The sequence below is a fragment of the Rhipicephalus microplus genome, chromosome 5, assembly GCF_043290135.1.
Source record: "Rhipicephalus microplus isolate Deutch F79 chromosome 5, USDA_Rmic, whole genome shotgun sequence".
Classification (NCBI taxonomy): Eukaryota; Metazoa; Arthropoda; class Arachnida; order Ixodida; family Ixodidae; genus Rhipicephalus; species Rhipicephalus microplus.
The window spans coordinates 35858362-35884175 of record NC_134704.1 but is presented as its reverse complement, the minus strand read 5'-3'; the positions used below and the strand labels follow the sequence as shown (position 1 = coordinate 35884175).

The 25814-nt window shown below is 47.1% G+C and overlaps 1 protein-coding gene across 3 annotated transcripts in view; it reads right to left on the bottom strand.

The window, feature by feature from the left end:
- Window positions 1-25499, bottom strand: part of LOC119174721 (organic cation transporter protein-like) — a 58903-nt gene extending 33404 nt beyond the window's left edge. The window contains exon 1 of one of the 3 annotated variants that reach the window (XM_075895201.1): window positions 25348-25499. In XM_075895201.1, the coding sequence (XP_075751316.1) occupies window positions 25348-25433 (86 nt within the window). In that variant the 5' untranslated portion in view covers window positions 25434-25499. Of the gene's footprint in view, window positions 1-14539; window positions 14664-18861; window positions 18999-25347 lie in introns of those variants that run through there. The other 2 variants (XM_075895203.1, XM_037425753.2) reach the window with 2 other exon arrangements.
- Between the last annotated feature and the right edge of the window lie 315 nt (window positions 25500-25814).

Genomic DNA, 25814 nt, shown 5'->3' with positions numbered 1-25814 from the left:
TATATATATATATAATGAAGGCGTTGAGGAACACAGTTAATTGTAGCTAATGTCAATAACAGACCAACTGTACCCCCTAAAGATTTGTTATCTGGTATTTTTAAAACTATTACTGGAGAGGCGCACCTTCAAGTTCTGAATTTCCCGCCAAAATCTCAGACGCGGATCCCACTGTGACGCGACGAATTCAACGTATTTGATCGTGCATGAGATTCCTTCTCAAGTTGCATACTGGGATGATGGTGAATCCTGTAGCGGAGGGGTCACGATTAACTTCGGCCACCTAGTGATTCTTTAACGTGCTCTTAAATACCATTTCAACGAATGTTTTAGCGTTGCTCCTGTTCTCATTGTGGTAGCGAATAGAACATTTTACTTCGTGCTGGAGAAGCACTAGGTTTCAAAGCAATTTGACATGTATGGGCCGGTATGGGCGACAAAAAGAAAGAAAGAAAAAAAGAAAGAAAGAAAGAAAGAAAGAAAGAAAGAAAGAAAGAAAGAAAGAAAGAAAGAAAGAAAGAAAGAAAGAAAGAAAGAAAGAAAGAAAGAAATACCTCTGAGAAACAACCTCTCAGAAGCTCCTCAGCGTACGGTTCTTCTATATATTTGTTGTGGACTCAAGAAATCTATGACGACCTAACGAGCTGTTAGTGTGGTATTTCCGATAAAGCGTTGCCACCAGCCTTTCCGCTTGTTCTCGAGGCTCACAACGTCTCCTTTCTGGTCATTAAGAATGTTTCGTGACTTGACAGAAGCAGAGAGAAGTCAGAATTCTCTGTGCCAAATTTACAACAAGTTTTTTCTTATTTACCGATCGACCAGCCGACTTCTCCGATGTTTCCAGCGTCAGAATTGGCTGAAATATCATCCTACAAACATCCCTATCTTTTCGTGGACACGAGCCCCTTGTCTTTCTCGAGAGAGTCTCCGGCGCAGCGCTTGCTCTTCGGGGAGGAGGACGGCCCGTAGCTTGTGTTGTCGCGACACGCCCCCCCCCCCCCCCCCCTCAGATCTATCAACGTCGTGCGACGACGAGCTGGCCCACTTTCTACCAGAATCCGTGTTCGAGTCAGAGACAATGAGACGTTCTTTAATAGGTCGACATTCCCCATAGCTGGTCTGTCGCTGAGGGTTGCTAAGCAGTGCTTTTGGTGGCCGCGCGAAGTGCGGAGGTTTTGCTACAAGTCGAGTGTTACCCACTTGGCTTGGAGTTTATTCAGCCTGGTGACAACTACATGAAAACACACTGTATAAGTGGTTTGGTGCAAAAAAAAAAAAAAGAAGCTGCATGTCACAGTTTGGCCCCTTTATCCCCCCCCCCCCCCCCAAGAAAGTCTAAATTACAAAACTAAAAAGGCAAAAAGATCACGAGTACAAAAAAATTTAAAAAAGACGGCGCGTGACTACAGGGATCTTAGAAAAACTGCATAATTAAAGCTTTCTATGGTTTATACAATGATTAAGTGAAATTCGATTCGTGCAACATCCTTCCCGTTTGGCAATGAACACAGAAAGTAGAGAGAACAAGATAGTAGATTCCAACTCGAATTATTCGTAGACGTTAGATTTAAACCCTTGACCAAGTTGATATTATAGGTAAGCTGATTTTTAGGCATTGATTAGCGTTATATTTATGCTTACTATACGGTGACAAAGCGATAGTGATACGATGTTAATAGCATACTTATAAGCATACCTATATTGTTTACCCATTAAGAGCCGTTGAATTATTTTAATTGACATTCGGAACAATGTCTAGTATTTATTTTAACTTCCAGGTGTCCCCGAATTACAAAGAAGAAACGGAATAACTAAGTTTCATACGCCTATCTCGCCATCGGCTATTCAGCACAGATTTGAGGATATTTAAGGTTCCTGCACTCTTGAGGTGCCTTTTGGAGCCCCGTGAAGTGGCCAGACATTGAATTAGCTGACCCGATGACGCAGACTACCCTAGAAGAAAAACAAATTATGAGTTACTATTCTAGACGAGTCCACCTGAGTCATTAAATATGACGCTCTTTAAAGTGGCGGGTCAACACTCTTTCGTTAGGACGAATCGCTGTTAAAAACAATGATCTTCAAAAAAAGTTAATGCATCTTTAAAGATAGTCTTAGCCAGCCAGCACTCTCGAAAAGTAGTGGTGGTGGTGGAAAAATTTTACTAATTGTCCGGCAAATTAGTGGCCCGGGCTCAGGTCTCCCACGTCGGGACGTCAAGGCCATCGGTGGTCAAGGCCCTGCCTCTCCGCCACCCCGCCGCAGTTGTCTAGTGGCTAAGGTACTCGGCTGCTGACCCGCAGGTCGCGGGATCGAATGCCGGCTGCGGCGGCTGCATTTTCGTTGGAGGCGAAAACGCTGTAGGCTCGTGTGCTCATATTCGGGTGCACGTTAAAGAACCCCGGTGGTCGCAATTTCCGGAGCCCTCCACTACGGCATTTCCCATAATCATATGGTGGTTTTGGGACGTTAAACACCACATATCGATCAATCAATTGCCGCTCCGCCGCCTCACGGGCCTGCTAAAAGTAGTGAAGAGATAAACATTAAGAGCGTTACGTACGCTTCGCATAAACTTCTAAAGTTCTTCTGGACAAAATAAAAAACGAGGAAAAAAAAGCGATATGAAGGGTGACTTTCTTGCTGCTGGTTGAACAGCGACAACCCACACGTAACAATAACACGGCAGAAAAGCTAGCGTAAACGAGAAGGTGGTACGTGTATACTCACACACCACGGCAGCGCGCGAAGATAGAACACCAAGGCTTGAGCTGTGCGTGCTCGTGGAAATGACCTGGCTGGCAGCCGCAGCTATTCGGAGAGCCCCAAATTGTGCCGCCCAGAGCGCGCGCAGTCCAAGGCCATAGCGGCGTTGAAGGCAGTTGGATAAACGGGCATTCAATAGGTGGATAACGAAATGGCGCGTAGTCTGCTATAGTACTTCCGGTTCGAGGCATATTCCTTCGCCGCTTCAAAGTTCCTGCTGAGCAGTGTAACATAGGACATGTGCGATTCTGCGACGCGTTTGTAGCCGCTTGTTTAGCGATTGTGTTCTAAAATTCTTTCGTGAATGCATACTTCATATCTCGTAGCAAGAACGAAGCAAGAAGTGAGATTGGGGGAACACGAGAAACGGCGAGAGACAGTTTTCGAGCGCGTTTATGCTTTGAAACACGCGGTAATCTTTTGCAGAATCACATCAATTTGGTATTTTCGACCATAAACGGTGGCCACATTAAAATCACTCACACATACGAACACACGCTGCCAATCGTCAACGCAGGTGAACATAAGTACGCGTACTCTGGCTGAACAAGTACGCCGATACAATATGTTTGCATAGCGTATTCTGCCTTCCCTATTATCTGTCAAATTTATGAAAACAGCCAAGCGTGTGAGAGGCCCATGGCACAACCGCTCAGTTAAAGGTATCGCAGGACGTAAAACGACTAAGACTGTTTAGCAGCAAAGATAACATAATGTCCCAGTGGAACATCTCACGCAAAGGGAGATTGAAAAAAACAAAAAAAAACAACACAAAACTGTGAGAACATTTGATTTTTAGAATAAGACTAAGTTTACTGTTGCCACTCTTTATATTGAACCTAAGATGGTACTTAGATAAATAATTCTACGAGTGAGCAACATGAAAATGAATGGACGGATGTTCAATGATGCTATGGTGGATATAAGAATATTTGTATGCGCGCGAGAACAGCCTTTGCTGCAAAACAACGTGCAGCACACTGCTTGAATAAGACATGACCACTCGTACGATTATAACTACCCCTAAGTGATAGAATTTGTTATTCATCTAAGCTGCATAGCACTCCAACGTATGAAGCAGCAATTTGTGAGCAAAGGCCTCTGCCAGCGCTAAGTGAAACTTGCAGAAAGCGACGGCACTGGCAAGAATGCCTGTCGGGTGGCTCGGCATTTCGAACCGAAAGTCGATGCAGACGAGCGTCGTAGTCCACAATTCTTTGCGTGAGCCACGATTTTGCTATCCACCTATTCGCAGAGCCCACGTTGGATCATTTTCGTGCCACTGAACGCTGGCTTTGGAACACTGGCCTGGCCTCACGTGCCCCCAGCTTTCTGCTAAAGCCCCTAGATGACCACCGTAGCGCCATCTTGCAAGCGCACGGGCAAGCAAGCTCACTTTCGAAGCACGGCCGTGTGGCGCCAATTTCATATGCTTCAACCCAAGGGTTCAGCCAGTGGACTGCGCATTCAATTAAAGAGCTTGTTTCGCAGAATTTCTCGTGTTGGCGGCGTTGGCAGCGGCGTTTTTAGTTGTGAGCAAAAATTCGAGGTAGATCCAATAGAGGTACGAGCCGGAAGTTGGTAGGTGCAATGAGTGCGTCTGCACTTCGGCCTTCCTTGAGACACACACTTGGTCTCCACCGAGAAGTCAGAATTGAAGGCAGGCTAAAAACTAAAGATGCGATAGCGCACGTGCGCGTGCGTGCGTGAGGATATGGCTATCACGTTCAACTCTTAAAAGTAAAGCTTAAGGGTCCCCAGTTTTTACTATTATAAACGTATAATCGTCACAATGAAAGCCTTAACTGCCTCATCAAACGCTATAAATGACCACCAGCATCAACAAGAGTAATGCAAAAGGTCAGCATGTGTTAATGACACTGTGATGTCCCATGCTCCTGATGTCAGATAAAGTCTTCATTAACGTGCTGTAATCTGCCGTCGTCCGTTCTTTTGAATTACAACGGCGTGCTGAACAGCTCATTTAGCGGCGCATTATATTGTCGTTCTTATTAACTTGTGCTGTACCCTTGTTCCTTACAAGTTTACTTCTGGTCTCTTTGTAACTCCCTCTCAATACCTTCGTACCTGTAAGGTATTTTCGAAGATACTCGGTTGCTGACCCGCAGGTCGCGGGGTCGAATTCCGGCTGCGGCGGTTGCATTAGGGATGGAGGCGAAAATGCTCTAAGTCCATGTGCTCAGATTTGGGTGCACGTTGAAGAACCCCCCAAGTGGTTGAAATTTCCATAACCCTCCACTACGGCGTCACTCACAGTGATATTGGTTTTGGGACGTTAAACCACACATATCAATCAACGAATCATAAATCAGCGGCGGCTGAAATGGATACATCCCTACATGGACACACATAAAAGAGCTCCCCCAGTGAAGTGATGTATTTGATGCTCAGATCACCCACTCCGGGCAATATAAAAGATTAACAGCGGCGCAGCGCAATTATTGCGTGGTGGCGGCGGCAGCGGTGCGACCATTCTCGGGACTTCGGCGGTGACGAGAGCGAAGTGAGCAAAATCATTCGGTGGTGCACAGCTATAGGGTGTGCCAAGCACTGTTTTTCTTTTTCTGTCATTCAATAACTGGAGTTGCAGTGCACATTATAACACGAGCTTCTTCAGTTGAATTTATTGCTCTCTCTCTAAAAACGCCAGTAACGGACCGATCGACACGGTATTTCCTAATGCAGTGAAACTCTTGCAGCGGTTACTGCGTCTTAAAAGAAAACCATATGTGATCCTTCCATGCTCACACAGCATATTCAAACCAGTTTGTAGCAATACCAACAGACACAGAAAAAAAAAATGCATCTAGTTTCAGGTTTGCAAAGCATATCATGGAAGCAAAAGTACAGGGCCATTTCAAGCTACATTTATGGACTGCTGTTATCTAACATAGCCATGCCCAGGATAACAGGACCGCTCATCATGAAACGTACTCACTGTTCACCGCTCCCTGTTATCCACGGGCTTGTTCTTGTTAACCTTCTCTTGTGGGCTGATGGCGGTTATATTTTTATCTTTCCTTTTCAGTGGCTCGTACCCACTGCAGGAGATTGTTTAAAAGGCGGGTGGTTTTACAGATAATTTCATTGGGCTAATAATAAGGAATAACACATTAACACCGCAGAATAAATATACCAACAGAAGTTGATCTTGTAGCGGTTTTCTCCACTTGTGGAGCATGCCCGCGGAGGGATTGTACATGAATTGTAACTCCCGAAAGAAAGAGAGAGAGAGAGAGAGAGAGAGAGAGAGAGAGAGAGAGAGAGTGGTCGTGAAACATAAGAAAAGAAACGGGTGCTTTTTCTGGCTCCCATTGAGGGGGCACGCATAAGCGCCCTTAGGGATGGGAAAGGGAAAATAAGGAGGATAGAAAGAATAAGAGTAGGCGGAAGGAGAGAGTAGCATGGCAAGAGGGTACTTTGTCAGCGCAGGCGGGAGCTAGAGGAACTCAGGGAGCCACTAAGCAATTCATTACTGTTTTGTTGGCGGAGGAGGAGGGCGAGGATACAGTTTTACTGACGCCAAGAATAGGTCAGGTGAGGAGAGGAGGTCAGAGAAAAAAAAGACGATGGGCTCTCAGGCCGCTCTAGGTGCTCGGAAGTCCTTACGCTTCAGCGACCCCTGTGGTCCAGCGTACGATCCAGAGTTGGTCTTCCTGTCGTGAACTGCGTAGGGCAGCCTCCCATGACTCCCGTCGCTCAGCCTTCAGAAAGGGTGGATTCCGCCTTAATAATTAACGTCCCAGAACCACGACACGATTACAAGAGAAGCCATTGTAGAGGGCTCCGAATATTTCGACGTATACCTGGGGTTTGACGAGCACACCACTCTCGAGCATTTTCGCTTCCACCGAAAATGCGGTCACCACGGCCGTGATTTGATCCGGCAACCTGCGGGTCAGCAGCTGAGAAACGTAACCACTGTTCCACCAAGGCGGACGACCTTGAAAATATTGACACGAGGTTTCAGAAGTACTGGGGGAGGGGGGGGGGGACGGGGTATTAAGTCACCGAGTAGCTAGCTCCTGAACAATGCGTCCGTCGTGGCTGGCTCTCGAGCAGAAAAGAAGCACGAAATCTTGCTTGCTTACTTGCTTGTGCCTGTGTTTGTCTCGTACCCACTTCGGGGTTCGGCCATTAAAGATGCTGTTATTATATTGAGGATACAAGAATTTCAAATTTGATTAAGGAAAGTGAATGAAACAGGTATCTAGAGAATATGAAATTTAACAATCCTAAAGTCGTGTACGATTAAAGTACGAGATCTTTTTCCTTCAGGGTGACGGCCGCTCTTGCCCTCGACCCACTACGTGCGGGTGGTAATGTAAAGCACCCTAACAAGCCACCAGAATTCTTTCATCTGCAAAATATACTCTGAATTTTGAAAGCAGGCTTAAGGAAACGAAACTCATTCCCTAGTGTCAGGTTCATACGACGGCGACGAACGTAATGAATCGAGTTTTTTTTTAAACCTACTTCTCATTTACTACAGCATAAAACAAACAAAAAAATTCTGTCAGAAATAGTTACGTGCTATTGAAATCAATTTGTCTGAGCCCCCCCCCTCTCTCTCTCTCTCTCTCTCTCTCTCTCTCTCTCTCTATCTATCTCTTTCTCTCTCTCTTTTTTTGTAACCTCAGTTTCTGAGTTTTCCCAACCCAAACGTATGCGTGTAAATATATGGTGTTTTTCGTGCCAATAACACAATATCATTATGAAGGGCACCGTAGTGGACGGCTTCGGAAATATCGGCAATCTGGTGTTCCCTGACACCGTACAAGCTACGGAACTCCACCATTTCACCTATTCTTCACAGAGGAATGTGTCACAGTTAAAATAGATTAACAACAACAAGACTAACAACAACAAAGATTACCTAGTCGTTAATGTGGCTTGTTCGTTACTCAACATCCTACTGCTGGTATCACCGACGAATCGTCGATCACGTCGGGTCGCTGTCGTTTACTGTGGTAACGGGAGTGAAATTGTGCGTACACGAGGTTATGCACGCGTTCGATGACGTGGCGTTCTCACAGCCAGGTCACTCCCGGCATTCTACCCGGGAATTTCGTGACTGCACTTCATGCAAGGAAGCTCATGCACCGGTCCATTGAATAAACGAAAACTACGTGGAAACTGAGTGCGGCTTCGTGAAATACCGAGTTCTACATGTAGCGTGCGTCACTAAAGACATCGCAATGGCTTGCGCAAGCCACAGGTATTGGAGGATGCGATGTATGGGCACACGTGTTTGCAAAAAAGGTGTGATGATGAATCATTCCAAAATGTGGAACTGTTGATTACTTTTATACTATCTGATGTTGCTTAGCTCGCAGCTGAATGTAAGCACAAGGGTGATTTCACTTCGCCTTCATAGAGATGCGGCGACCGTCACAGAGAATCGAACTTTATAAAGCCTTGAAGGTTATAACAATGAAATACACTAGCCAACAAATTACCACGGCTGGTAATTATTATAATTTTTACGTAGGGGTCTTAGATGTGGTAATGCACGATTTGGTGGGCAGCGCCGTTAACAAAACACTTTAGTGAAAGGATTGAAACTCGGCCTAAAATGTAATGACCACGTTCGAATTATTTCGCTAAATCGACAATAATAAGAAATAACAATGTGGTCAAGGGAAGTATAGGGGATGTTATTAAAAGTAATTATAATGCAAATGTTAGGAAAGAAAAGTGAAAGAAAAGATAACTTGCTGCCACCAGGGACCTTGCAAAGCTGGCTGCGATAAATCGGGAAGCTTGTAAAATCGAGAAATGAATTCCACGTTCCTCAGCAGTATAGTATTGTCACGTATAGCGACACTTTCGAGCAATCAAGGCATTTTATGTGCCACGAGCGCTCGCCCGCACGTGTGAAAAATCTGCGAAGGAAATCTAGACATGGAGCTTCCCAAAATCAGGCAACGAAGTTATCACATGATACGGAAAAACAGTTAACGAATACAGAGATTGAGCGAGCTGGATGAGGGAGAAAGTTGCAAGGAGGTGGTCAGTGCCATGTGTCGCGCAAACCATTCGATAACCGAAGCAACCAGCATGTTTCGGTGGGAACATTTCCAGAGATAACCTATTATTTCACTATATCGGTGTTAAACAGAACAGAATAAAAAATTCACAGCGTTTCCACCGAGTGAATGATGATAAGGGGAGCGAAAAGTCCGTCCATCCGTGCGTCTGTCCGTCCGTGCCTGCGTCCATCTGTCCACCCGTCGATCCGTGCGTCCGTGCCTGCGTCCGTTCGTCCGTCCGTCCGTCCGTCTGGCGACGCGCACGAGCCGCCGCGGTCCTCCCCGCACCCCGCTCTGCTTCGTCCACGCCCCACCAACAATCCGACACGTATGGCGCCGATCCAGGTGACAGATAGGCACTCGTTCCTCGCGCACCCAGGTATAGTTTGTGTAGTTTTGACTTCTGGAGAGCACTCTATCCCGAAATTTAGACGACTGTGGGATTGGGCGTGTTGGTACAACAAGATTATGAGTGCAAATCAGCGCCACCGACAGGAGGGAACCTTCAGTCTGTGTCCTCTCTACTGTCCCCTCCTGACGGTTGCGGTGACTTGTGCTAATAACTAGCCTGAAGTCATAGATAAACGCATACTCGTATACAACAACGGTACAAAGTATAAAAAAAGTAGAATTCTGTCTGTCCGTCCGTCCATACGTATGTCCGTCTGTCTGTCCGACAGTCTGTCCGACAGTCTGTCCGACAGTCTGTCCGACAGTCCGCCCGACAGTCCGCCCGACAGTCCGCCCGACCGTCCGCCCGACCGTCCGCCCGTTCATATAGTGGACACTCCAATACCGCCTTCTCGCATCTTTTCAACCCTCTCAGTCTGAGGCACCTTTCTTGGGCATGTCCCACTATGCCCTGTTTCAGTCAGCCGAAATCACGTAACAATATATTGAACATATACAAGTACCGTCATCCAGCGGACATTTAGAACTAAACGAAAGGTGGCTACCTACCTACCTACAACTACATACATCAAGGACGTACGACCCACGCTTAAGAAGCTTCGCCCCTAAAACACCGACTGCTCGCTCTGCACAACCGTTCACTGGCCACCCCGTATATATATAGACACTAGATCTTGACCTCCAAGGTAATCAATTGATTCATATGTGGGGTTTAACGTCCTAAAACCTCCATATGATTATGAGAGACGCCGTAAATTTGTACCACCTGGGGTTCTTTAACGTACACCCAAAGCTGAGCACACGGGCCTACAGCATTTTCGCCTCCATAGCAAATGCAGCCGCCGGAGCCGGAATTCGATCCCGCGACCTGCAGGTTAGCAGCCGAGTACCTTAGCCACTAGACCACCGCAAACTGATCCAGCAAAAAGCTCCACGCGTTCAAAAGCAGCAATCAACTTGCTTGAAAGCTGCTTGATGCAGGAATTTTGCTTTAGAGAAGTAAAGCTCGTCTACGTCGCCTTAAGCAGGAGCACCATCATTCAGAATCTCTACCTGACTAGCGGTGCACGCCGGTGACCGCTGTCGTGAACGCTGCCGGTGACCATAACAGCGGGCCACTCAACGCACATGCAAGAGATATCGAATATGATACCATGCTAACTAACGAAGACGCGCTGTGTCTCGCGGAAACGTGCCATGGTACTCCACAGTACCGACGATCAGAGGACGAAATGAATATGCGCTGAGGAAGCGTCTCGTTGCCTTCACCGCCGACTCGGGAGAGAGCAGGCGAGAGAGGGAGTGAGGTAGCGGACGCGTGAGGGAAGGATGGACACAGCTCCGAGCAAAAGCTGCCTCGAATCTAAAGGTGATTCGCTCGCAGGATTTCAAGCTGGACGGTTGTGCCCTCGCGATCTCCGACGCCAGCGTAGCTCCCGCCGACTGGTTCGCCCTCCGCGGTCTCCTGACGCCGTGCAGCTCTCGCATTGTGGCGCCCCGCCCTTGGACTGCTTCGACCGGATCCCCACTTTCCTATGTCCTTCTTTTTTCCGTCGCTTGCCTGTCTACTTCTTCGTCTATTTTCCTTCTATTCTTTTTATCCCTCCTTCCACCCACCCCTATAAGGCACTGCGCCGTGTCGCCTGAAGGCAGACAGAAATTAGGTGCCTTTTTCCTCTTCATTCTAACCACTACCACCACCACCACCGAATCTAAAAGTTAGGAGCAAGAGGGATGCGAGTGAGCGCCAAAAGTTAAAAAGTGTTTATTTCGACTGAGCAGCAGCGCTATACTGACTGATGACGTAGCTCAAATGTTCATGGAGATGGATTGAAAGTTGACCTGTAGTTGATGACGCGTACGTGAGCATTGCCGACGAAAAAAAAAAGGGGGGGGGGGGAAGAGCACAAACCAGAGCACCAACGAACCCTTGTGTTCCAATAACTGATGCTAATGCACCTACTCGTTTGTTTTCTAGATTGGTGGTTTGTCCCCCTTCTTTATTTCGCCCGCATCGTCGTTGTGCTGTTTCGCAAGTGTTTAAAAATTTTCAAACGTTATTGAAGGCTGACTGGAGAGTGCTGGCAGGTTACCTGGTTTCACTCATTGACCGTGTATTAAGATCCAGTCACTAAGGTATCTGCCCTTGCCCAAGTTATTAAGGTGGTCATCATCATTGACGCCGTTTTTGTAGGGTTAGTACAAGTTGTTTAACGCGAAAATAAGAAAAGTTTGACAGTATCTCTTGCGTTTATCCTAAACAGAGTATGAAGTGTAGCACTGCAACAGTAGTAGGCGTAGTAGTATTTGCAAAAAGTAGTAAGTAGTCGTAGCTGTTGTGAACGCACTTAAGCAGTAGTAGTAGTAGATAAAGTAATACTAGTTCTTGTTATTGTAGAAAATGCACTGGAGTAGTAGTATCTCTTGATGTAGTAAACGTAATCGAGCAGCAGTACTAGAAACGCTAGCGTTGGTGTTCGTAGTAGTCTCAGCGGTATATAGTATAATAGCAGCAGTATAGAACTCCGCTGTAAAGTTCCCGGGTGATGCGTTTTCATGCCTGCAACGATGTTTTCGGCCGGCCTAGGTAACGCTACCATAGGATCAAATGCATTGGGAACTTTGCTGTTACGTTGCAAGTGTGGGAAAATTCACGCGATGTATACGTTGCGAACTGGTCCTCAGAGATAGCTCAGGAGGCCATGTCGACTTTTTGCTTGTCCTGTCTTGGTATACGCTTTGTGGCTTGACAATCGAATTTGCCCCCAGAAGCGGTGAGGGTGACATCTATGAAGCACTTGAAAGTCCCGCCATCAGAAACGCGACCTCTGAGATCTGTATAATTTGCATCTAAACATGATTTCTATGGCGCGTCTGGGAGCCAAAAATTGGTTTTGATGCATTCAAAAAAAGCATGGACTTCGAGATCAGTTGTCACTTCCGCGACCTTGTACGTCGATCACATAGGGACCGAGTGTGCCGATGCGTACGCCAGTGACGAGGAAGTCAGGCAGGTGGCGGAACAGGTGGCGGAACAGGTGCCGGAACAGTTGCTGGAGCCGACTGCTTCATTGACCGTAGCGCTGAATTTGGATTTGTTGCGGCGATCTCTGCTAGAGAATGCTAAATATTTCAGAATGCTATAACACTGTAGGTGCTTGAGAGATGCCTTGTACTGATTACTTCCTGTTTACTTCCCGCCATTGTTCCTAAGGAAGCCGTGCATCAGAGGCAGCTCACTGTGAGAACATGTCATCGCTTCAGCGTCATTTATACATGCACTGCATCATTTCAATCGTGCTCGATCATTCGGGAAGGGCGATGGATAATCCTGCGCGCGTCCACGTTATCGCAGAGACATTTCCGTCTCGCAGTTGTCCTATTTGTCAAGAAACAAAATGTGGTACTAGGGAAAACCCATGGCTAACGTTCCGAAATCTTCAGAAGAATGATTTGCTGAACGAGTTGGTATTCCATTTAGCTGTTGCGAACAGCCTTCCGGCCTACGAATGATATCGCAGTGGTGATTTATAGACTGTGATCACCCTGGCGCATGGGCTTTTCAGTATGGTCACTCCTATCGTCGGTTTCGCGTAATTATGGTCACGGAACTGTAAAACAGGGACGAAAAAAAAAACTTGTTCTTGACGTCATACCAGTGTCTGAACACAAGATATTCAGTCATGTAGCTATAAAAGCGCCTTAAAAGGAGCTGTCATATGTGTTAATAGCTTTGCATACGCGGCATAAAATGCTCGTGCTTACGGTATCTGCTCCAACGTATACAAGACATGTGTTGTAATGTTTTGAAATGATGCAACGTCGTGATTATTAGATCACCAAGGCTCAGTCATATTTCCAGGCACTAAAACTTGTCAAGCGCCGCGATGTACTACTCGTTAGGATATATAGTCGGTAGCTCGCTTGTGTGGCATCGAAGACTAACATCATCATCATCATCAGCAGCAAAAAGCGCGGCTCACCCATCTCGTGATGATCGCGCTGCGCGGCAGCTCGGGTTCACCGAAGCTCTGGCTGACCTGGAATAAACGACGTGCCACCTATGTTCTGTTCAGTGAGTGTCGTGCATTTCAACGGCGTTCGTCTGAGTGTCTACTCTTTCTTTGTCCCGTCGCGATAAGTGCCGTTATTACCATGTTTTAACGCAATTCACGTGTCGGGCATCCCGGAGCTCAGTGTTTTTTGATGGATTGATATGTAGGGATTAACGTCCCAAAACAACAATACGATTAGAGACGCCGAAGTGAAGGGCTCCGGAAACTTGGACACTTTAACGTGCACCCAAATCTGGGCACACGGGCCTACAGCATTTTCGCCTCCATAAAAAAAATGCAGCAGCCGCAGCTGGGATTCGATCCCGCAACCTGCGGGTAAGTACTGCAGCTAAGTACCTTAGCCATTAGACTACCGCGGTGGGGTGGGCTCTGTGTTTTTGCTCATAGAAACAGCGACCTGCATGCGTGTTGGCAGGGGAGTGCAGAGGAGGCACAATACCTCCCATACCACACTATAGTAATACCTGGTGTATTACATACAAAAACCACGATATAAATATGCGAGACGCCGTATAGTGGAGAGCTCCGGAAAATTTGAGCACGTGGTAATATTTAACGTGCACTGAAAGCGCACAGTACACGGGCCTCTACCATTTCGGCTCGAAATACGACCGCCACGGCGGGGATCGAACCCGTGACCATCAGGTCAGCAGCTGGGCACCATAACCACTGTTCCACCTATGCAGACCCCCATGCCGCACTAGCGACACCCCATCAAGCCACACCAGCACTCCCATCCCACTTCTCCAGCAGCCGCTGCAATACGAATTTGACCCAACCCAAAGGCGAAATCTGGCGACGCCTGTTTGAAGAAACGAGGGCTTTGTACCAGTTTATATAGGCTGTCTCAAAGATGGGTTTTGATGCGGCCATATTGGGCAGTCAACCTTGCGACTTTGTACCCTTTCAACGATTACACGAACAGTGATGCGGTGGACGTGTAGGCATAAATATGATTGGCTTGGTGCGCTTAATGGCCTCATTATTTCAATTAAGATATACGTCTTCTTGTTCCAGTGCAAGACTTCTATCGCAGTTGTCTCGCCTAGTTTACTGTGAATTAAGGGACGGCTGTCAGCTCTCCCATAGTAGAGTACCGAGTACTCTAAATCATTAACCGCTTTCTCTTCACACACAATAAGAAACCATTTGTTTAACAGCCCAAGGGGGCGGCGTTAATATGTCTTACGTAAATTCGCCTGTACTCCAGGCAAAAAAAAAAAAAGGCATTACCTGACAATGCCGGTAGCTGCTTTGCGGTGCGACATCTCGTTCTTTAGTCACAACACCCGACTTTCTTCACAATTCTAGAATTCAAACACACGCAAAGCCGCTTTTCGCGCACGCCGGCTGTTTTTGACTCGGGGGGATGGCCGAGGACGAACTGTCTAGCATTCACTGCAGGATAGAAATCGTCCTATTTTCCACAACCACCCTCAGCGTTCACTTCCCAAACAATAAAAAGAAAGAAGCGCTTGTATCAAATCCGGCTCGTATAGTAGTTTTAGCCACGTGGCGTGAAACGCCCCTCCATTCGCTCTCGGCGCGCAACGTGACAGTTTTGACAGCGATGCGTAAATATTTGCGTGCAGACAAACTGACGTGTCTCGATTGAACACTGAGTCGCAATGAACGCGAAACGATGATTATTAAAGCAAAAGGTCAAGCTGTGCAACTGAAGGCCGAGTAAGGGACACGGACACTTACTCCTCCGATGGCGTGCCACGTGACCAGTTTCACTGCTTCATATATGTGCCTTCCAATAAATTCAAGTTTAGTCGCAAGTTCAACGTCTCTAGTCTCTTCTTCAGTACTTGCCTCTTCTTTTTTGCGCTGTTTTTTTTACATCCCAAGGATGTCACGTTGACTGACGAAACATGATGGTTAATTTTTTTTTTGAATTCTTGGGGTTTTTAGCACGCACAAATTAATCACCCGATTACGTAACCATATGACGTCTTCTCGACGATACATAGCACCACATTTTTTTTTTTTTTCACATCATGACGTCCGATACTGCGACGTTACACGGTCGAAGGTGTAGCGATCACGGAACCACGGCGAAACCACATTAGGGGCAGAAAGTTTTCGAATGGGTGACTGGAGAGAATAAGTATACACCGCCAAAGAAGAAAAAGAACAAGATGGCGGTTTTTAGTGAAAGAAAAAATCCTAGCATATCGACGGAGTGAATGATGATGAGTGCGGCAAAGCTTCGAAGGGTTTTGTCGGCAAACCGTAAATCATCCGCTGGCCGCGTCCGCCCGTCCGTTCATCCTTCCATCCGTCCGTCCATCTGTCCATCAAGTGAACACTCCAAGTGCCGTCATCTCGCATCTTTTCGTCATATATTCAGCATATACAAGTACCGCCGTCCAGCGGACATTCCAAGGACTAAAACGAGAGGTGGCGACTACATACAGGAGACGCACGACCCACGCCTTAAGAAACTTCACCTCTAAAAAAAAAAAAGGGGGGGGGGTAGTATATTGGGCCTTCACGTTTATAGAAAAATGGACTGTAAAATAACATCTCAGTAAAAAATGAGCCCTAGAATACGCCGGCTTATTATAAACCGCGTTAACCGTTGGCGACTGTCATTTTAACGCGATATCATTAAAGATACTCGTTCCGCAGAAATTCCGGAGTCGGTGTCGTTGGTTGTGAGCGAAAAATCACCGTCTTATCTGTGACCGAAAAAACGAGAACAATGCAAATAAAAGAAATGATAACAAATATTCTGGGGGGGGGGGTTGCGGGGATCGAACCCTGGTCGTTTTCGTGGCAAGTGGACGTTCTATCACAACGCCACGTGTCTGCGCGTGAATTCAAAGAAAATCACTTCTGCTTGGAAATGCAGTGAAAGTAACTCTTGCTTTTTCAAATACATGCGTCCTGCATACATGCTTCGCAAGACAACATGAAATGTTGCAGAAACAACGCTTGGTACAAGCGTCCATTGCCAGCGGGCGTCAGAACATGTGGTTATCATAATGACTTCATGGTTTAATGCCAGCCACCCACTACAAAAGGCACACACGCTACTGCACGTGCTCCGTTAAGGCCAAGTGGTGGGTGCATGGAAAGTTCGAAGAGATTCCATACACTAATAAGTGTCTGAAGTATGCACTAAAACCGGGACATCGCTATCACATTGAATTCATAAAGGCGCAGCTTTAGAGTCCCCTGATTTTTTTTTTTTTTTGCCTTGGCATGCTGTGATGTGGCATGCGCAGCAGGGAGCACAGCTTTCGTCTTCTACTAAAGTTTCAGCACACACACAGCAGTGCAGGACACAGCACACACACACCAGTGAGATATTTGTACTTATTTTCACTTTATGCGTTGTCACTTTACGTTTTCGCATGCGAGAGAAAGTCAGGCCTACTGCGTGCACCGCAAACGTTAAGTGGCGTCTACGTTAGTACATGCAACGCCGATAGAGCGCGACCATAAATTTCCACAGCGGCGGAAAGTTGTGGGTTTTTCTTTCATCATCATTTCTCTTCTTCTTCCCTTTCTTCCTCTTTTCCTCTTCCCTTTCCCCTCTTCTCTTTCTTCCCCTCCTCCCTTTTCCTTCCTTCCCTCTTCCCATTTTCCTTCCTTCCTTATTCGCACAGCAGTACGGCACCTGCACCAAACCGGCTACTAATATCGTGTGAAGGAGCATGTAAACAATCTCGGCCCCCGTAGCTTTTTTTATAATTGCAGAGAGGTTGTCCACGATTATAGAAGGCGCCACATCGGACAGGTGACCAGAACGGGCAGCACTATCCAACCCATGCCTGAAGGAAAGCGTGACGGCTATCACGGCCAGGGAGCTGTTTTAGTACACAGAAAACTCAGTGGGTATGCGTCACATAAAGCGGCTGTGTGCCTAGCAGCCCCTAGCTTAGCACAGCCGTGCAAGAACGGTATAAGAAAGGGGGAAGGTATTTGAGAATCATGAGGATTTGAAGTAGGAGGGGAGAGAGTAAAACACGGCATAGCCTTGTTAGTATACCTTAGCAAGAAGGAAGAAGGGGGCGGTGAGGGAAGGAGGACCGATGTTATGGTTAGAAGGAAGTGAAAGGGTAAGTCATTGCATGACCTCGCATAGTATTGCGTAACAAGCAACGGGAAAGAGAAACTATGATGAGAAGGAGTGATGTGAGGGCAAAGAGAATGGAAAGAGAGAGGGCATAGAGAGAAATAAAAATAGAAAGATGAAAGAACGAAAGAAAGGAGATGTAGGAATAGAAAAAGAAAGAAGCACGAAACAAAGTATAAAGAACTGCGAACTGGATCTGCATTTGCCAGATGGCGGCACTTGCATGCCAGCTCCACTTTTTACTCAGATTTCACGGGCGTGGAACTTGCTTTAATTTTGCTTATGTTTTCGCAATGCAAAATTAGCTGTGTGTCTCAATCGGGTGCTTGCTGGAATCGTGAAAATAGGGTAACTGACTTTGTTATGACAGAGTACACTGGCACCGAATGACAAGATTGGGGTATGTTGGCGAGAGAGAAAGGCAGAGAGGGAGGCCCTCGGCTGAAGGTAATTCGAGGCCCGCAGGGCCTAATGTTTCACAAAAGAAATAGAGTGGGTGAAGCCACAGATGTATGACGAAGTCCATATATAGAAGCCACGTGGCGTTTCATGAAGTTTTCGGGGATGCTTCGCGGATCTGCCATGCTTTCACAATCGTTACAGAGGCTGCTGATATTGAACTCGATATCAGCCGGCTTCGTTTTCAAACTTCGGAATAAGCTGCATTTCGATAGAGGCGGGAATACAAAAGCGTTGGTGTACTGAGATTCACAAGGCGTCTTAATAGAATTTAAGGAGGCTCAAGTTAACCCGAAGCAACTCCTTTATACAACGCGCCTCATAGCTCATGCAAGGAGCCGTGCCGTTTTTAGATGATAAAGTCCCTATACGATCCAATCCTGGGTTTAACTCCATTGTGCTGTCACAATGGAGTCAGACGATTCATATTCGCCCAGCGGTTAATTTGCATTCGTTCGCAGAGTGTTCCCATTGGGGAAGACTGGAGACACGGGTTTAAAAGAAATAAATAAAAAGGCGCCCTATCTGCTGGGCACGTGTGTGCATAATCTTGTAGTACTATTTTTCGTTCCTACCGTATTGCAAACTCCCGTCGTCTTCCTTACTACAAGCGGGGAATTCAACCTTTACACGTTATTTACACGTGCTTAGCAGCGCCACACTTCTGTTGCTTGTGGCAACAACGATGGTCTTGCGTTCATGTCCAGGTATAGTAATGAAACGTGGTGACGTACAATGACAAGTCACCTCAATAAAAGATTCGTTTATCATATTAGAAATGGCTGATTTTTATACAAGCCCAGGATAAAAAAAAACATCGGTTATTGGACAACGTCGCATACGAACAGGCATGTGACCATAACACCTTTGAAGTTCCCATTTATAAACATTTTCTAGTACCGGGTTGCGGCCTCCAATATTCGCAACTCGTATAATAAGCTTCGCCAGAGACAGCGGCTCGTCGCTAAGAAAATTGACGTTGCTAATATGATTCAAGAGCACTAACCTCTTCGTGCGGCATTCCATGTGATTTCACCAGGTCGTTCACGCGTTTTGGCTCTGAAGAACTAGGTCAGCTTGCAATCGCCTGTTGTGAGCAATAATGGCGAGCAAAGTTTGTCAGCCGCGACGGCCTATTGTACGTTACAACGGCAGACCAGGGACACTCCACACTGCGAACGCGCATGTGATGACAACATCTCTCACCGGGCATTGAATGCCGTCCCTCCCTCTCTCCCTCACTTCCTCTCTCTCTTTACTCACTTCCTCTCCCTCTTTAGCCTTCCAGCTAAAGAACGATACCGAGTTTTTTTTTCCCCTTCTTTTTGTTCTCTCCAGTGAACTGCGAAGGGACTGCGCCGCTCTTTGGACGGCACCGACTCCGTGGCCGTATAGTGTAGCGTCCACGAAAGTCGAGATGTTGCGACGCGAGCCGCTCGCTATGGATCCCAGGGGGAAAAGACGAACCAGATAGAGGCGAGCGGGCGTCGTTGAAGATACATTGTTATCTGCTATGAGCACCTCCGAGAGCGCGGTCGTCCCGCGAGGCACGGATTTCAGAGGATGGCGATGTACAAACGCGGCCGCTGGGAAATAACAGTTTGCGAGTTGCGAATGTGCCCGATACTTGTAGGCTTCGTTGTGGAGGCGGTTCATCGTAGTGACCCGGGGCCGTTTGAGCGGCTTAATCTAATTTGGCGTATCCACGGAAATTACAGAAGAAGCTATAGTTTACCCTGTGCCGCCGCCGCCGCCGCCGCAGTAGTAGTAGTAGTAGTAGTAGTAGTAGTAGTAGTAGTAGTAGTAGTAGTAGTGGTAGTGGTAGTGGTAGTGGTAGTGGTAGTGGTAGTAGTAGTAGTAGTAGTAACGAAAGAAGAGGAATTCCAGGGGCTCGATTTGTTCGACGCAGCATTAATGACGACCTACAGACAATCAAGCCAATGAAAACGTAAGAAACGTTATCTCCAGTAATGATATTATAAATGCGAATAAATTAAAGCGGACGAGAACGCAACTCGCTGTCGGCAGGGATCGAACTTGCAATTTGCGAATAGTGAGGCCTCCGGGCGTATGCCGTGCCTGCCGGCGGCGCCAAGGTACCTCGATCGCCACCTTCATTCGTCACTGACGCATCACGTGAAACCCTTCGTTCCCCGACTTGCGGACACCTCAGCGGAATGCCTAATCTTATAGTAATACGATGACCAACATTCAGCCCTTGCCAATGCTTCCGTACGTACTGCTGAGCGAATTCTAGCAAATCGATCTTCCTCCACCAGCACTTGACGGTTTCTTGTTTTGGAGTCATTTTTTACCAACCAGATATAAGGCTCACAAGGCTGAGATGAAATCAACCACCAGGATCGAATGGTTACTGGAGGTTTTACGTGCCAATACGATGATACGATTAAGAATGAACGAAATAAGGTAAATGGGTCAATGCTTTCTTTGTTAGACGTACCCTAAGACTAAGAAATGAGCCCAAAATGAAGCAACGGAAGGCACAGGACACGTTATTTGTAGTCTTCTAACTGTACTTTCATAATTATGATGTAAAAGTGTGAAAATGAAAGTGCGTGAAAAAAAAAACACAAGTTGGTGCTGATAAGGTTCCTTGTGCGGTATAACATACAGCGTCATCGTGGATAGATACCTATTTAAACGTTCAGCTGCGGGAGCTGCTCATTGCGCAAGGTAACGTGACGACATTATCGTATAGCGCCTAATGTAACTGTTGCTGACTAAATACGTTACGTGCCTAACACCATAGTGCAGCGTTACCGTACTTACTGTACGTTGAATATGCACTGCTTGAAACACTGCAATGCCACAACGGCATGGCCAGCCAGCCCGCCAACATTACAACTTTCAAGGTTTGTATTAGCACATACGGTGATTTCGTCATGTTACCGTACGCACCGAATGAATGGCACGCCGGAAATGTTTTCGAATACCGGTAATGGCGCAGAGCAAACGTTACAGTAATTTACTGTTACTGCTTGAACACACTAACGTAACAACTGTGGTAACGAAGCCATACAGGAGCCCCAAGTTTTTGCGTTATTAAATGCGAAGCATTTCTTAGCGAACATCGGTGACTATGAGCGTATCTATCTATCTAGCCACCTACGACTTTCAGCTCTCCTGGCCGTTTCAATAATAGTATTGATGCCAAAATTGGTATGGCATAACATGACTGTATGAAAAACGTATTTGATTAGTCATGACATGAAACTCATTACATGCATGTCATGAATGTCATGATCTACATTTCATGGTTCTGCAGCTCTTGCGGCAGTTTCGTTCACACGGCATGTTGAAAAACTGGTATGGTATGGCATGATTGCATGGCGAGCACAAGTGACAGACCCTAACATGAAAATCTTGACATGCCTGTCATGTAAGAACATGACTACATGCCCCACTCACGATGCGCTCGCGGCCGTTTCGCTAGCGTTACATGATTCCGAATTTGGTATTACGGTACGTGAATGGTTGACGAAGGTATGTGACTGGTGCAAAGATGATAAACATGAGATGCGTGTCATGTAACAACATGACTACATGCTACGCTCATAATGCGCTCGTGGTCGTTTCGCTAGCTTCAATGTACCAAACTCGGTAATAAGCGAAGCGAGCGGACGACATAGGTAAATGACACATTCAAACATGATAATCACGACATGCATGTTATGTAAAAACATGACTACATGCCACACTCATGCGCTCGCGACCGTTAGCTAGCTTCACATATGCCAAATTGGGTATTACGTTACGTCAACTGATGACGAAGGCATGCGACTGGTGCAAACATGATAATAATGAGATGGGTGTCATGTGAGAACATGACTACATGCCACAGTCAAGGCGCCAATACATTTCGACGTCAGGCGGTGCGCGTGCTCGGCGGCGTTCATTTTGTCGCGTCACGCCGGCGTTGCCACGCCAGGCGCTGGTCCTGCCATATACTCGCAGGCGCGCGCTGCGTTGCATCGCTTTGACGCATGCGCGTTTCAGCACGTCCGGCGTCCCTCCGTCACAAAAAGAGGGAGGAGGAGGAGGATACAACTTTATTAAAAGAGATTTCATGGGTTTCGAGATGGCCGCTTGTCTGCGGTGACCTCTTGTGCCCATGCAATGATTGCTTTCTGCAGTTTTTCGTCGGGGGACCGTATTAGGGTCTCCCATGTCGTTTCGGAGGGAACTGGCAGAAGCTCTCTGGGTGGGGGAAGGCCCTCGCATTCCCAGAGGACGTGACTTTGGTTCGTTATGGCATTTTTGTCACAATTTTTGCATGTTGAGTCAACCTCCCCACCTGTGAATATCGCTAAGCGGTGAGGAGTGGTTAGGCTGTTCATTTGCATTCGGCGGAGGATAGTGGCCTGTGCTCTCGTGAGGTTGCTGTGCGGTATGGGATATGATCTCCTGTCATCTTTATACATATATTATGCTTCAACTGCAACAAGACATCCTTGACCCAGGCCCAGTACGAGCCACTCGGACCATACTGGGCCTGGACGTCAGTAAAGCTTTTGACAATGTCGCGCATCAGGACATCTTAAATGGCTTATCCCAGTTGAACGTGGGCGAAAGAACGTTTGCCTACATTTCCGACTTTTTCAGAGAAAGAACGGCCACCATCCAACTGGGTGAAGTGCGCGGTCAAAAGTTTACGCTATGCACAAGAGGAACCCCGCAAGGTGCCGTCCTCTCGCCCCTACTCTTCAATATCACCATGATGAACTTACCACAAGAGCTAAACAGGATAACACATATCAAACATGCCATATACGCGGACGATGTTACAATCTGGACGAACAGTGACTCGGGCGGTGCGACAAACTACGCGTTACAGGAGGCAGCCAACGTTGTGCAAGAGTATGTTAGACACAACGGGCTAACATGCTCCCCCACGAAAAGAGGGAGACACAGTGTTTTCTAGATAACACATCGGCGCGAATGTCGCGCCGGTTGCCGTCGGGCCGTGCCGACGGGCGCTGGTCGCGGCGGTCGCACCTGGCGTCCCAATATAGAGTGCTCGCTATTTTGCTAACGTAGCGTTGCTGTGCCCAGTGTGCGCACGCGTCAACGCTACATTGGAGTATATTGGGTCCTTCATGCATGATGCACTTGTGGCCGTTTTGCTAGTTTTACGTATACCGAATTTGGTGTTACGTGACGTCAATGAATGACGAAATATATGACTGGCGCAAGCATGATAATCCTGAGACGCGTGTCATGTAAGAACATGACAACATACCCCGTGCTCGGGGCCGTTTCGCTAGCTCCACCTATACTAAATTTGTTGTGACGGGAATAGATGACGAAGGTAAACGACACATCCACACATGATAATCATGACACGGAAGTCATGTACAGCATCATTTACCTCGACCTCGTAACGTTTTGCCGATTTTAAGGTGACATATCAAGCTTTCTTATTCGTGCTTCGCATATCATCAATTCCCACTGTACGTGGAATCTGCCAATTTTTTTTTCTCCGAGTTTTTTTTTTTGGTTCACTATCTGCAGTCAATAAAACTGGAGGATGTCGTTGGTTTTCCCACAAGAGCTTGAGGCCCCCAAACTGAAGTTCTTTATTGACGAATTGATTGATTGATTTGTGGAGTTTAGCGTCCCAAAACCACCATTTGATTATGAGAGACGCCGTAGTGGAGGGCTCCCGAAATTTTGACCCCCTGGGGTTCTTTAACGTGCACCCAAATATGAGTACACGGGCCTACAACATTTCCGCCTCCCTTTATTGACGAAAAGGCGACAACGCCGAAGACTGCGCCACCTGTGGAGCATGCAAAGAAATGGAGTTTATTATTTTTTTCTTGAGCAGTGACGATGAACCAAGATACAAAAGTAGTTAGTTAGCTCAGAACGTACGTAAAAAACGTGAATTTGGTGTACTGCACGAGAGCCATCGTCTCTTAACAGATCGGTAATCTTAATGGATGCAAGAGGAACGGAGGCAGTGCGCCAAGATCTCGACACGAGTGCTGCTGCGCGCATTTCTTATTACGGCTACGTAAAGTTTTTAAACACCATACACAGGCTGCAAAAATGTGTAATTTTGCGCGACGAAAAAATGAGGGAAGGGGTTCAGCGGAGCACAAACTTTTGACTCTTTATGGGTCGTATTTTGCATTGAAATACAAGGGCACAGACATGCGTAGAAAGCCATGGCAGGCACACGTCAAGTGCAAACCACCCTAATCCCGACTTGTGAACTAAGAACTTGTTCCCTGCATGCGAAAGAGACATTGGCTTATCACTGATACGTAAGGAATCTGTTGCTGTGATGTGGAATGCCTCCAACAATTTTCGAGCTGCCGTGTCCCTGCTTCTGCCGATAACGCGAATCACATTCAGGCACGGCTCACACTTACGAAAATTTCAGTGCGTCGACAAATGTGCCCAACATTCAGTGAACACTCGTGTTCCCAGCGACGCTCATTCATGCACCTTTCCGTCTGACCCACAAACGTCTTGCCGTAGGATAGCGGAAACTTATAAGCTACACCCGTGGCACAATTTGTGTACGTGTCGGCGTGCTTCTTGCCGCACTCACCTTTGTTCCTATCAGACAGTATACGGGGGCGTAGCTGAGACCACTTTCGTGGCCCAGAAAAAAAAAAAAAAACAATCGACACATCATGTCTGTCTGCAAACTTTTCTGGGTTGTGTGCAATACGACGTATACACGGTGCGACATCAGGTGTCACCGTTCTCCGCTCTTGATTGACCACAGCACCGTGGTGTTCAGCCTTGAACTGCTGGAGGAGCGACGGTGATGAGGCGGTGAATTTTCATAAGTGTGATCAGTGCAAGAATAGGGTTAAGGGCACCCACCACACTGGTCTAGCGGCTATAGGGCACTGGGCTGCTGAGCCGTAGGTTGCGGGATCGAATCCCAGCCGCGGCTGCCGCATTTTTGATGGAGGCGGAAGTGCCTGAGGTCCGTGTGCTTACAATTCGGGGTGCGTTAAAGAACCCCAGGTAGTCTAAATTTCCGGAGCCTTCCACTACGGCGATTCTCATAATGCATATGGTGGTTTTGGGATGTTAAACACCAACAAATATTGACAAGATTGAGGTTATCGGTAGAAGCAGGGATACCCCGGCTCGAGAAATGTTGGAGGCATTCTACAGAAAAGCACGAGGCTCCTTATGTATCAGTGATACGTCAGTGTCTCTCTCTAGCAGACAGAAAGAGCGAGCTCTTAGTTCCCAAGTTGAGGTTTGCAGTGCTTCGCGTTCTGCGCATGTCTGTGCCTATAGATTTTGATTTAGAATATGTTCAATAAGCAGAGGCAGGTTTGCGCTCCCCGCGACTTTTTGCCTAGTTTTTCCGTCGCGCAGAAGTAGCCATATTTTCGTGGCCTGTGCAGGGACATGAACCGACTACAGACCACCAAACAGTATACTTCCAGACACAGTCGTTGGCCCGACAAAACAGATTACAGAACGCACGCATACTTACTGCTTATCCGTCACGGCTCCGTAACGCTTCGGCTGCTGTAAAGCCTCGAGGATATGTCCTGAAGGCCGAGATGTACTTCGACGCATGGCTCGACGGGCCAGTCCAATCTCCGCTTTCCTGTTGTTGACCGAACGCCGTCAGCGGAGAGCATTCGCGCAGTGATTGTTGTGGCAGGGCAACGCGATACTGCCTATAGCGTCCACGAGCCGCGTTTGCATCGTCCTGATAACATTGTTCCCAGCAGTGAGTACAAGTTAAGGAAGCGTTGTAATCGTGCGTCAGTAGTGACTAAAACGTCAAGCGCATGTGCATTATAGCGTGCCCTTCTACACTGTGCTAAGGCTGTGCTGTCTTGGAATGTACGATATAACGATTAATCAATCGATATTCGTACAGCTGGTGATGTGGCTTTTTCCGCAGCACTGACGAACGCCAAGATGCATGAACCGCACTCATGGGCGAGAAGT